General features: G+C 37.8%; 3 protein-coding genes across 9 annotated transcripts in view; 1 reads left to right on the top strand and 2 right to left on the bottom strand.

The window, feature by feature from the left end:
- Nucleotides 1-30: 30 nt before the first annotated feature.
- LOC141765014 (B-cell receptor CD22-like) overlaps nt 31-13,787 on the bottom strand; it is a 43,257-nt gene continuing 29,500 nt past the window's right edge. Inside the window, exons 8-11 of one of the 4 annotated variants that reach the window (XM_074630823.1) lie at nt 13,674-13,731; nt 2,910-3,100; nt 2,303-2,533; nt 31-1,657 (exon numbers count right to left, since the gene is read on the bottom strand). In XM_074630823.1, coding sequence (XP_074486924.1) covers nt 2,506-2,533; nt 2,910-3,100; nt 13,674-13,731 — 277 coding nt within the window. In that variant the 3' untranslated portion in view covers nt 31-1,657; nt 2,303-2,505. Of the gene's footprint in view, nt 1,658-2,302; nt 2,534-2,909; nt 3,101-11,345; nt 12,099-13,673; nt 13,732-13,787 lie in introns of those variants that run through there. The other 3 variants (XM_074630825.1, XM_074630824.1, XM_074630827.1) reach the window with 3 other exon arrangements.
- The window catches only part of LOC141765020 (85/88 kDa calcium-independent phospholipase A2-like), a 68,708-nt gene continuing 56,152 nt past the window's right edge, over nt 1,232-13,787 (top strand). For 3 of the 4 annotated variants that reach the window (XM_074630837.1, XM_074630838.1, XM_074630836.1), the window contains exons 1-2: nt 1,658-1,795; nt 2,305-2,383. In XM_074630837.1, the coding sequence (XP_074486938.1) occupies nt 2,356-2,383 (28 nt within the window). In that variant the 5' untranslated portion in view covers nt 1,658-1,795; nt 2,305-2,355. Of the gene's footprint in view, nt 1,377-1,657; nt 1,796-2,304; nt 2,384-13,787 lie in introns of those variants that run through there. The other variant, XR_012593352.1, reaches the window with a different exon arrangement.
- Nucleotides 4,791-9,850, bottom strand: LOC141765399 (uncharacterized). The gene is made up of 6 exons (XM_074631452.1): nt 9,616-9,850; nt 9,004-9,306; nt 8,688-8,921; nt 8,430-8,534; nt 5,653-5,976; nt 4,791-5,143 (listed from the first exon to the last, which is right to left on the bottom strand). Exons 1-6 carry the CDS (start codon nt 9,668-9,670, stop codon nt 4,791-4,793), a joined length of 1,374 nt encoding a protein of 457 aa, XP_074487553.1. The 5' UTR covers nt 9,671-9,850.

Here is a 13,787-nt window from a genome sequence, read left to right as displayed (position 1 = left end):
TTAGTGTGGCCATTAAACAACTCAGAGCACAAGCATAACACAACTTTATTTAAAGGTACAATCCATAATCCAACTGCACAAAGATTCACCCCATCACCAAAACTCAAAACAACAGGTAAGGTCTTACTGTATGATAGATAACAACTCAAACTTAGTTTTAGATGTTGATGCTGTCTTTGTAGAATAAAATTAGTAAAATATCTTGTGTTTTCAGATAAGAAACACAAGATATTGTGGCAAATACATGAATAAACCTGTAACTTAAATGGTCAAAACTTTACTCACAAGGCTTTCAGAGCCTGGTTTCAATCTAAAGATATATCGCTGCACCCTTTAAATGTGATGATGAATTAAGTTTTGTTGCGTAAACACTTTATTCATAGATTTATTTAAAGGTTTAAGGTCCATATCAACGGATGGAAGTTGTTTATGCTGCTTGAGTTGGACCCTTACTCTTTGTTAACGGAACAATTTCTTGTTTGAATGTCTTTTTTGTGTTGTTTTTGTCTTTAGTGCTGTCAACACTGTCAACAAGAATTTAAGTTTTTGACAATTGAAATATATCATAAAGGCTTGTGATTGAATCTTGTATAATAAAGTACCTATTCTTATTGTGCAGTGACAATAAAGTTTAATCTAATCTAATAAAAAGCATCATACCCCAGTAAAGGGGTTGTGTCTAGAAGGAAGCCCCCAAACCGCGAAATCCGATCTGAGATCTGCAAAAACTCTCGCGATATTTTCTGCCCGACGGCCCATCCTAACTTTAACTATTCCAGATCAATGCCCAACATTAACAGTCTCGCGAGAGTTTCCCCGGTTTGGGGGCTCCCCTCTAGCCTCTACCCAGAAAAGGCGTAACAGAGACCCCTAGCGGTCTTTCAGGAGACCGAAGAGGACAGGCTGCTGAAGCTTTCTGCTGCAGGTCACTGCTGTAACTCTACACTGTATAGAAGAAGGACGAAAAGCATTAGCTAGCTGCTCTTGAAAACAAAACAACACGAATAAAAGGAATAAACCCAAACGAATAAAGAGGAACATTAGTTAGCTCGTTAGCTGGTTAGCTAGTTAGCTAGTTAGCCGGTTATCTGGTTAGCCGGTTAGCTGGTTAGCCGGTTAGCCGGTTAGCTGTTAGCTGGTTATCTGGTTAGCTGGTTAGCCGGTTAGCTGTTAGCTGGTTAGCTGTTAGCTGGTTAGCTGTTAGCTGGTTAGCTGGTTAGCTGTTAGCTGGTTAGCCGGTTAGCCGGTTAGCTGTTAGCTGGTTAGCTGTTAGCTGGTTAGCCGGTTAGCTGGTTAGCCGGTTAGCTGTTAGCTGGTTAGCTGATGCTAATACGGAAAGCAACAGAGGCATCAACGCACAAACAATTTAATATTGTGTGAGTATTTCTTAATTTAGCCGTACGTTAGTTTTCTGTAACGTACTTTAATATAAAAGCGCAATGTATGTTATACATTTAATTTAATTTAGAGAAAGAAGTAGCTAGCATTAGCTAGCATTAGCATGACTTCACGAACTAACCGCTCTGGTTGCTTAGCAACAAACACCGACAGCGTGTCAAAGCCGTTGGTTCAGTTAGCAGCGAGCTAACTCTAGCTAGCAAATAAGAAATACAGCAGCTAACCTGAACAACATTCTTCCATCCTGTAATAATTAATGCTACTACTGTCAGCTAGTGAATCTGCACAATTCTCAATTTAGAAACCAACCATGAACTGCTTTAGCTGCTAATAAACACAGCTGTAGTTGGACACAGTAACTGGAACATTGTACTTCCATCCTGTAATAACTACGACTGTAAGTTAGTGAATCTGCACATTTCTCAATTTATAAATAACTAACGTTTATTAATATTATTAACACCTAAATCAGGACATATTTTTGAGAACCAGTTTTTGTCTTAACTTTGTCAGAAAGGTGTTTCTCTTCAGTGCTAACGCCAATTTTCAAGATATTATCTAGATATTGTCTTGTTTGAATGCTTTGTCCTCTAACGTTATAGGACTGCACTGACTAGACAATGTCCTAATATATATTAAAATGTCCCTCAGGAAGATGTTATATGATACAGTTGACATTATTGTGCAAGATGATAATTAGCCCTGCAGGACTTTTTGTTTTAACTTTGATGAATTTTAAGTTTCACAGAAATATTAGGTTATTTGTTGAAGGGTTTTTGCTGTATATTAGAAAGTATAGTGTCCACTCCTTGTATTTTGACTCAGGGAAAGTCTGCTGGGTTCAACAGACTGGACCATGAGTTAATCAGAGTAACTAAAATGTTCTGGTTTCTCTTGCTACAACAGGCAGTGGGTGTCCATCAGCGCTCTCAAGTGTGCTCCTGAGGTGTCCATAAGATGCTGGATGTCTGCCTGCTGATTCACAGTAAGCTACTGTAGATAAGCTCATCAATGAACTGAATAATATACAAGTTCTGTACATCACAGAGGCAGGTGTGTTGTTACATTCAGTCTCTTTAAGTTGTTGTTTGCTGTGTTGTACAGATTCTAGGGATCCACTGCCTGGCCATCATGCCTGAAAGTAAAGAAAATAATGCTGCATTAATGTGCTGTGTGTTAAACATGTAGCAAAGTATTTAAAATTACAAGAAAAAACAGTCTTTTCAGTTTATGCAGTTTCATTGCAAGGCTCACAATAACCTTTTAAATAAGTATGCAGTATCTGTAACCCAGTTTGTCAAACCTTACAATTTTATGAAAAGCAGATCAGTGTTGTCCGCTTGATTTTTGACCGTTAATCATCAACCCAACAGTGGATGTCTTTCAAGTTTTATCAAACTTGTACCTGTAGGATCTAAGATTAATGGCCCATCCTGTGATATGCTACATCATTCTTACAGTGTATCCCTCAAATAGATCCTGAATCAGCTGTAATAGCAAGAGATGCTTACTCAGGGGTTGTGTTGGGTCTGAAGTTGACGACAGCGTAGGGGGTGAGATCTTGTTCTTGAGGCGGATGTGTCTGGACTGTGCTGTAGAGAAGATCTGATTGGTTCTGACGGAAGTGGACTCTGCTATAATGAAGATCATCCTGCTCTGTTGGTTGAGCTGAGATTTCGTCATACACAGGACCAGGGTTTACCTGATAAAGAGACGAGAGAAATTATTTAACGTTACACGTAATTTAAATCCTCCTAAGTAGGCCTCTAAAGTGATTCCAACTAGAGCTCAACTGGATGAGAGGGTTAGTACAACATAGCTGGTACTGGAGTAGTCTTCGATACCTTTAGAAGTGTTAATCAAAAATATGTTCATCGATTAAATAAAATACATTTGTGCAGAGAAAACCTAATTATATGGCAGCTTTTGCAGACTTATAAAGTGATAATGTAATTGTCATCAGTGGCGAACATCATATGTAATGCTGTGTTCACACCAAGAACTTTTCACGCGGTGCAATTACATACAAAGTCAATGAAAAGAGGTGAATAGATGCAAATTCGCACCAGGTGACGCGGGAGATGAAATATTTCGACTCGAGCGAGAAATTCACGTGGCGCTGTGTTGCGAAAGCCTTTCACCATTGAGATTCTCCTCCTGTCGTCACTGACGTCCTGACGTCCTGACGTCGTTGAATCAGAAACTGAGGAAATAAATCTTGTATCTCTCTGTCATCACCCAGAGCTACGATAGTACATCATATCTGTACAGTGTTGCTGCAGTATCTATGCCTAGATGACGTTATGCGGAGTGTTGATGGAGCAGCTGCATAGTCTGGCACTGATCGATCCAAACTCCATCCAGAAAACAAGCATTTAAAAAGTTGACAGACAGACCTGACAAAGCATGGATTCAGACTTTACAAATCTGCATTCTTATGTAGTTATTTCAGCATCCCCTTTGATTTGTTTATTGCACTTAAATCACAGCACAATTTGTTTATTTTGGGTTCACACCGCAGTAGTGCGGCTTGCTAGATACAGTCATTGCAATGGTACTGTATGTGATTACAGCTCGCCGCCAGGTGATGTTATGAACCCAGACATGACGGCATTTAGTTTTCTGACATATCTGGGACTTCCAATGTTGATGGAGGAAAGAAAAGTTGTAGGGCTGGGTGATATGGCCTAAAAATAATATTGGGATATTTTAAGGCAATATCGCGATACACAATATATATCGCAATATTTTCAAATATCCTCTAAGCACTTCATAAATGCTTGATTTAACCCTTAGATGCATACAATCACACCAATATGATGATTCTTGTAGTCCCTGCAGTATTTGTCTGAAATAAAACCTTCTTGTTTATATTCAAGTGTTTTTTATTGGAATGATTTTAATCTTGCTTGCAAGAAAGGGGAAATCACAAGTCAAATTTAACAAAACAGTATCCAGTATGACAACATTATCACCATAATAAGTATTTCACACGTTTGTAACTGTACAACCGGCGTAACAATAAACATCTTGAATCTTGAATCTTGAATCTTGAATAATAACAGTTAAACGTGCAGAAAAGGTGCAGTCGGGGGAATAATGTTTAGATTTTTGTGAGCAGAAAAATAACATTTGTGAGATGAAGCTGTTGTCGGATGAAAGAATCATTCCTTCTGCAGAGAAGCAGGAAAGAAGATGTTGATGTTTGTGTTATTGTAGCAGAATTAATTAATTTCTTTTTTTACCTGCTCCATGTTGTCTGATGTTTCAGTTCTAGGAGATTGTCTGAAAGTCCTCTTTCTTCTGGTTAGTGAAATGAGTGAATGTAAATTAATAAGTGATTTCAATTTAGTGTGTGAATGTCATTACTCTGAAACAGAGGACAGTGTTGCTCACCTGATCCAGCAGAAGACAGAGAGGGGTATTATAACCAGGAGAGCAGCACAGACTCCTGCAGCTGCTGCTGGTGTCCATTTCCCCCTCATACTCTGGACAGTGAGAGTCTCTTCATGAGAGCAGCTGTTGTTGTGGGTTCTGACAGCACAGGAGTATTTTCCTGCATGCTGACTGCTGACTGGGTCTAGAACCAGGTGTTTGTTTTGGTTCTCTGTCAGGGTCAGAGGTCGACTGTTGAAGAACCAGATGTAGTTTGTGTTGTCAGTCAGAGGACAGCTGGTACTGCAGGTCAGTGTGACTCTCTGGTCCTCTGTCATCACTGCAGAAGGACTAAACTGAACTTTCAGACCTGAAAGATGGTTAGAGCGGTCAGTAAATCCTCAGTAAGTCCTCATACCTAAACAATATAATAGGTTGTTTGTTAGTGTCTTCTAAGACAACCCAAATACTGTAAAAAGACTCATATACGGGTTAAGTTAGGTCTGGTTAAGATTAAAAACTATGGTACTAGTTAAGGTTAGAGAAAGATCTCCTTCATGCAATAAAGTAACCATATTGTGTGTTTGTAGGAGATGGGACTTGAACTGTGAACTCTAGTGTTAAAGCCGCATGTTTTGTACACCCGACCACCTATCCCAACCTTTAGAAGACAGTAGAAAAGCAGTAGATTGAATGCAGCTCTCATTGGTAAGTTGAATTTCATTATTGAATTGTTTGAATTTACTGAAAGGCTGATTCATGCTTCATGAAATACATGAAGCATGAATCAGCTTTTTATTGTGCTGACTGCTGGTAGTACATGGTGTGGAAGTCAGTAATTCACTATACAAAAATAATGTATTTAATCTTAAGTATTACCTGTGACAACTAAAGTCACTCCAGGTTTCCATCCTTCATCATCTCTCTGGAGTCTGAATTTGTATTCTGCTGAGTCATCCTTCTCCAGGTCATTGATTCTCAGGATGTGGTGATTCTTCATGTTGTCATGATACGTCACACGACCTGCAGCCTTCATTGGCTCTACAACTTCTTCTTTCCCACTTCTCTTTATTTTATACCATAATTTATATTTTGGCTGCTGGTTCTCAGGATATTCACTAGAAATGTTCAGTGAAGAACCTTCCAGAGCACAGATTCTCCTGCTGACATAATTCACACTCCAGCAGTATCTGTTATCAGGACCTGAAGAAGAGATAAGAGACAAGAGGCAGTTTCACTTTAAGTACCTTCTACAGATAAAAGATAAAAATATTTGAATCATAACCAGTGTTGGAAATTAACTTTTTTGTCCACCTGTCACTGTGGCTGCTGGATTCCAAAATTAGGGGTGAGAAAAAATTGATTCAACTATGTATCGCAATTTATTTTTGTTACAATTTTGAAATTGTTTTTTTAAAGGGACTGTTTGTAAGAATCAGAAATTGGTTGTAGCAGCGTCACCTGTGGCCGTTAAGTCAACGAAAGTCAGCGTCCTGTTGCACAAGCTCGCCTGTGTGCACGCTACCTGAATGTGAGCGAGCATCCGTCAAAACAGTGAGGCGACGCATGTCAGCTAAAACCACAATATCACTCTATATTTCACCTGCTTGGCAGAAATGTTAGCTGACCAGACAAAGGTCTCTCCATGAATCAGTGCTGATCCTAGTGTTGGCTTTTCCTGCTTCAGCCTCCCGACCGTGTCCGGAGGGAACAGGGGAGACACCGGCACCCGGTCGGAGACGATAACGTTTCTCGCTGCGGAGCCCCGTCACTTCACAAGACACGGGAAACCTCTGTTGGTCTGGAGGAGCTACAGCAGTTATTTCTGCACAATCGTCCATTGTACATTCACTAGATATTCTCAGAGCTAAACTTACTCTTCTGCAGTGTGTAGTGTGCGCGCATGCACGTGAGATGGAGCGAGCTTTGAGTGAAGGCAAGCAGGCAGGCAGGCAGGCGTCCTCCGACCGCGGCCAACACTGTTTTGCAAGACGGGCTTCACTAGATATAACTTTGCCCTTTTTGGTGCTTCCGTGTAGTTTGTGTTGGAGTCCGAGTCTGAACAGCGCAGCGCATGAGACACCGACCTGGATTGATTTATACGTGTAAGAAGTTATAAACAGTCCCTTTAAAGCCAGAATCGATATATTTGCTTAATTTGAGTCTATGTGGAGGTAGAAGGAAGTTACAGCTTTTATTGTTGTAGTCTGAGTAATGATCATGATGATTTAATGCCAGCGAGCCGAAGCGAGAAAGTAGAAAACGGCGGAGGGTCAGCTTGGATACGACCTGCACCCTCCCATTTTAAATCCAAAGTGGTAAACATTATACCCATATACTGACATTTATGTTAAATGCATTCAAACCGCCCCGGATAAAGAGAACGGAGCTGACGGGAGAGCTAGAGACGGACTTGGAGAAGTTAGAGGAAGTACACACATGTGACTATGTCTGTTTTCAAAATAAGGTGTTAACAAAGGGAACTGTATATACAAAATACATATATGGAAATAAGATTGATTGGATTATATTCACCAGAAGCATAAAACATTACAAGTCCCTTATAAATTAAAAAGAAAATACCACTAATCTGTGCGGGAAATGTGTTTATTCTTTGATTTTTGGGTTTCTGGAAAACAATTAATAAATAATTCCTGACAATGACTGATATATTTGACTTCAGGACATCTCTGACTACATACATGCTGAAAATTAAACATTTTTACTCTATTAATTTAGATATTTTCCAAAGTAAAATCCCTAGAAGTGTATGATTCAACTTTTTCCCCATGGTCTATAGTGTTAAAAACATTAACAGAAATCACAATAAATCATAATATTGAATCGCAATACTTAAAAATCACAATACTTATAGAATCGCTATACTTGAAAATCGCAATACATATCGAATCGGTACCCAAGTAATAGTATCGAATCAGGAGATAGGTGTATCGTACCAGCTCTATCCAAAATCTACCAGCCACTCAATAGAGTATCATTGTTTTTTTGGCTGGTGAGTGAAGCAAATCTAGCAGCCACTTGCATATTTTACCAGCATTTGGCTGGTGTTCATTTCCAACCCTGATCATAACACTACAAAAAAAATATTAAATCAATCAATCAATATTAAATTCATCATATTTCTCATTGCCATTTGTAGACCATTAACACAAATATCCCATTTTATAAGTTTATAAGTTGGTTCATACTCACAGATTTCAGCAGAGCGCAGATCCTCACGGCCTTCTACAGCACAGGAGAAACTTTCAGCAGAAGTGGTGGGAACTGTAAACTGTGGTTTATCATACTGGCTAACTAAATATCTGCTCTTGTACCATATAAAGGCAGTTGGAGGACAGCTGGAGTTACAGGTCAGTCTGACATGTGATGTGTCTGCAGGACTCATTTGAACATGTATTTCTGTTGGGCGATAACAAATCAATTTTTCATCAGTTGTTCAATTAAATCAATTAATAACTATATACATTATTAGATATAAACTCAAAGCATGGTTTATCCAGAAAGAGAGAAGGTGTAAAACCGTGGTTGTTGTGCTTTTAACTTTTAAAATGCAAATTAGAAAAGAAAAGAGCAAAGATATGTCTTAGAGGTGTGGGGGTAGGAGGTGTGTTTGTGGATGTTTCTGTAAACTCAACCTGTTGGATATGTGATGGAGCAGGGCTCATCCTCTGATGTCTGCTGAGAAGAACACATTGTCCCTTTAGCATAGGTCACTTTAAAGCAGGTCGATGAGACAGAATCTGGACAAAAATAAAAGAGATACCTTATTTATATTTGTGATGGTCAGATGTATTGTTTGTTGTTGTTTCTCAATGATTCCACTTTTCTTGAAAGTGTAACTTGTTAGACTCCAGGCTGTGTAACATGATGAGGAGCTGCTGGTTGTCACTCACCCACTGAGACTTGAGGGGCTCTGAGGTCCTCGTAGCCTTTGATAGCACAGGAGTATGTGACTGCTTCCTCACTGCTGACCAGCTGTTGGTACCAGGGAGACCAGTCCTGATAGAGGAACTCTCTGTTCTTGTACCAGATGTAGACTGCAGGGTTTTCAGTCAGAGGACAGCTGGTGTTACATATCAGTGTTACTGTCTGTCCCTCTGTGGTGGGAATCACCTTCACCTGCAGGTCTGGGATCATCATGGTGTTAAAAATAAGAATTTATACACTGATATTAGTTTTAAAATAGTAAAATACTGACAACCACTGTACCTGCAACACGGAGCCAAATTCTGTTTTCCCTGCAGTTTTCTGGTTTGTCAGTAGTTTCTCTGCAGCAGTAATTGTTTTCATCACTCTCTGTCAGATCTTTGATTGTCAGAGTGAAGTTACTCTCTGCAGACATGTTGTATGTTACACGATTTCCATCTGCAGAGATCTCATTCTGAACAAACTCTGCTCTATCCCAGTATCCGGTGTACCATTTCCTGGTTGAAGTGGGATGTTGAGCTGAGCAGGGCAGATCCACTGATGAACCTTTTAAAGCACAGATGATGTTTGTTCGTACCTGAACCCCTTTAACAGAAGATTTCATCAGCAAACATCTGGACACATTTATACTTCTTGTAACATTCTTCTCTTTATTAACTGGTCAATGATAGTAGTATGATGCTGTAAAGGATCTTAATGATGTACTGTAATACATCTAAAGAGCTCGTAACAGCAGAATAAGTGAAAACTTGATGGCCAACGTTTTCTTTTGAATCAATCTAATTTGTCTACAAATGAACACCTACTGTACATTCCATACAATTTTTTTTGTACGGATCACAGTTAATTATTATTATTATTATTATATAGGAAAGGATAAACAGTCATTCATACCTGAGATGAACAGGATGAAACCCATAAACACACATCCAGCTCCTGATATCAACATGGCTGCTGTCGTCTTCAGCTTCTAATCAGAAAGGTGATTCTATAATTTAATGACCTAATTACAACTGCTGTGTTTATAAAACCTTTATAAAACATAAAGAATATAAACGGATGATGAAAATCAACAGCAGTCTTCTTCCAGAGACAGAATGGACTGTTGGTCAGTGTGAGGGCGGCTGGAAGACAAACTGCAGCTCTGACACCAAAAAGTCACTTCCTTCCTGAGACTTCTAGTGAAGAACCTAAATAGCACAGTAGTTATTTGATGTCATATTTTGTCATTGAAAACTTTGACTTTAACTTCACTCTGTATTTAATCCAAATTATTATTGTTTTGTATTGTTACATGGTGACAGAGTGTTTTCCTGCAACATGCATTAGGAGTAAATTACATTATGTTTTCATCATGTCAAAGTTCTCAGAGTGAGAGCAGAGACATGTGAAGCCGTCTGTGGATGTTTTGTGGTAGAAAAAAAAGCTGCAGACACAAATAGCTACGATCTTTTAGTTCACCACATCACATGTAGAGCTCCATATATTTTTGACAGTAAAAACTGTTTAACAAAAACTTTTTTTTGCATTCACAGCTGAGAATCATCCATAACGTAACATAACATGAAGCACACTAGAAAACTGCCACACAGAGATGAAACAAGCTTTTCTGGCAAAGTGATCTGTGCTATAGATTAGATGTGGCCAACCAGTCAGACACTGAGAGCCACATCATCACAAAATGCACACACACACATTTCCATTAAGAAGCAATAGTATTTTTTATTTTATTTTCTTGCATTTAGCTACAACATTATGCCTAGCAAAGAATGTATGTTGCTAAGAAGTGAAAGTCAATTGTTCGTTCCATTGCAACGTCAGCGCCCAGAAGCAAAGCTACTCTTCCGCCGTAGTGCCGTACAAAAGTAAAGCAAAATTATTTCTATTCTATTGTCATCATTTTAATGTCTCTACTGAAATGACCTGTAATTAGCAGTACAAATATTATAAATACACATACTATTATAACAATTTACTTACTTACTTATTAAACTTTTTTGCCCGGCTGCTTCCCAGAGGAGCATAAAGTGAGCGATGGACATAAATGGAAGTTGGTCAAATCCAGCACACAGATTTTGAGAACAATCTCAAACTTTTTCATGTCAAGGATCATAACTGGAGTCCACTAGACCACAGACCATGGACGTATAAGATGTTGTGTCCTGTTCTTTTGCCCTGCGTTTCAGTAAATAGCTTACAACTCCATTAAACTCTGTTGATGTCATGCTACTTGCACTACTAGCTACTGGCTGATAGCCGGTTGTTTGGGAACAGAGACGTTAATACATCCACCACGGTACAGGCTTACAGCATACAGCCCATGGGTGTATTATAAGATAATAAAAGTGATGAATTACAGCCAATATATCCATTATTACAGCCGCATACAGCTAGCAGGAAGCTGGCAGAACCGGATATGTCTTCTGAGCGTGCAGGATGATGCAGTCCCGTGGGTCTGATGCACGTTCATTATGCCGAGGAAAATAACTCTGGATTCAGCTGTTAGTTAATTTTACCACTTTTAGAACATAATGATTTAAATGATGGATATTTAAGTGTTCGCACTGGGAAGTTGTTTAAGTTAAAAAAAAAGATCCTTACAGACGTCTCTTTATACATCCACGGACACAGACTCATTGGAGTTTTCAGTCCAAAATGGCGGCAGCGCCATTTAGTGGCTGTTGTCAAAAAAAGCACCAGAGTTTAGTCTCTGCTTCTCCTCTCTTTGTCCCTAGTTGAGACACTGATTCACCTGCCACTAATGGGGCTGTCAACTGATCTGATCTGTGGCCTTTTTGCTTGTAAAACATGGAATCTGTTCTCAAATCGTTGTTGGGAGTTTTCACACAGTGTTGCATGCTGCAGTCTACTCGCTCTTAGCTCTTCAGCTGCTCGTCCACTTGCATCCTACACACAGGCAAAGTGCATCACACCTCCTATTTGAAGATGTGTCTTAAAGAGCTCAGGTTTGTTGGCATGATTGTGCTTGTGAAGCTCAGTACTTTTGGGAAACCTGAGGTTCACATTAGCATGGAGTGAACTGAAAAGCTGCTGCATTGTTACAGTGAAGTCTGCTATATCAGACAGAAAAGTTTCTCATTGCGTTCAGCAGAAACAAAGATGAGCTTGCCCTTATGTTTGCTCTTTGCTTTACACTTGCCTGTCCCTGCTATGTTACTTTAGTTATAGTCACTTAAACCTTCAGGGGAGGATCCCTTACAAAATACCATGGTGACAAAGTTTGTTTAGCGAGAAGGCTCTATGGTGGAGTAGAGATCATCTGTGTGCTCCTCAGAGAAGTGGAGTCTGCCATAGTGATGGTCATCCTGCTCTGCTGATCGAGCTGGCATGTTTTCATACATGGAACCGAGGTTTATCTGAGGAGACAAGACACATAAAATGACTTTACATTCAAAAGTTTGGCTGATCCTCCTATCAGAGCATTATAACGTTCAACTAGAGCTCAATTGATGAGGGGTTTTTGAAGCCTTTTTAGGTATATTTTGCAAATGTTTGGTGGCTTGAAAATGTGTTCACCTATTTAGTGTTTCATCCCAAAGGGTATTTTAGAATAATAAAATAAATGAATAAATACAATAAAAATACGTGAATAAATAAAAGTGGAAATTAAACAGAAGAGTAAATAAATAAGGGAATAAATGCAAAGGTATATAAATAAAAAAACTAATTGAAACAAATATCAATTTATGTCACATTTTATCAATTCATTAATGACTAAATTTTTTTTCATACATTTTTGGCTACTTTTAATGGCAAATATTTTCATTTATCGAATCATTTATTCATTTATTTTTTTATTTTGACAGGTTCCGTCCTCCTTTGATATTATTTAATTAAGATTATTTTAGAAGAAGGATTAATATATTGGCTCATTAAAACTGTGCAGCGAAAACACTATTTAATTGCAGGTTTTAAATACCTGTCCTGTCAATAGTGAACATCATGAGTGGTCGATATCCAATGAATTACAAAAGGCTGATATTTATGGACGACAGAACCTAACAAAATCAGAAATAATTAAATAAATGACTCAATAAATAAATAAATTTGCCACTAAAACTAGATAAAAAGTTGTCAATAAAAACTGTAGTCCTTAATTAATTGATCAAATAAAAAAACATAAATTCATATTTCTATTTTAATTTGTTTTTTTATGTATTTACCTTTGCATTAATTCCCTTATTTATTTACCACTTTGTTTAATTTCCACTTTTATTTATTCATGTATATATTTTCATGAATTATTAAACCTATACATTTGAAAATAAATATAAAATAAATAAAAAATAAATGCCTGAATAAATAAATAAATATATAATAAATGCAAAAATATATAGATAAAATAAATGTAAAAATAAATAAATTTACTAAAGAATTCTTTAAAATAATAATAAATAAAAGTGGAAATTAAACAGAAGAGTAAATAAATAAGGGAATTAATACAAAGGTAAATAAATTAAAAAAGCAAATTGAAATAGAAATATCCATTTATGTCACATTTTATCAGTTAATTAAACATTTATTTTTACTTACTTTTAATGGTATATTTATTTTTTTATTTATCGAGTCATTTGTTTATTTAATCATTTGTTTTTGATTTTGCCAGGTTCCGTCCGTCATTGATATTTGCCTATTATATTGTAAAAACGTCTTAGTGTAGCTCTAAAATGTTGTTTCTTAAACAAATAAAAAGCTGAGAGAAAGCATGGAGCAGTGTAGCAGGAACGCGACCAGGTGATGAGCACAACTGAAGAGAAGTCTACAGGATTAGAGGGTTATGATTTAGGTGAGCGATTAAAAGCTGAGAGGCATAAATTGAAGCTGCTGTCCTGACTGTGAAGAAATGATCATTACTTTTGAGGAAGAGCAGGATAGAAGACAGTGATGTCTCTCTAATGGAGCAGAATAATTGTATAAATCCTGTTTTTTACCTGCTCCATGTTGTGTGATGTTTCAGCTCTTGGAGATTGACTGGAAGTCCTCTTTCTTCTGGTTTATGAAATAAATGAATATGTGAGTGAATAAGTGATTTCAGGTTAGTGTGT

The sequence above is a fragment of the Sebastes fasciatus genome, chromosome 3, assembly GCF_043250625.1.
Source record: "Sebastes fasciatus isolate fSebFas1 chromosome 3, fSebFas1.pri, whole genome shotgun sequence".
In the NCBI taxonomy this organism is placed as follows: Eukaryota; Metazoa; Chordata; class Actinopteri; order Perciformes; family Sebastidae; genus Sebastes; species Sebastes fasciatus.
This window is presented reverse-complemented; position numbering and strand designations above follow the sequence as displayed.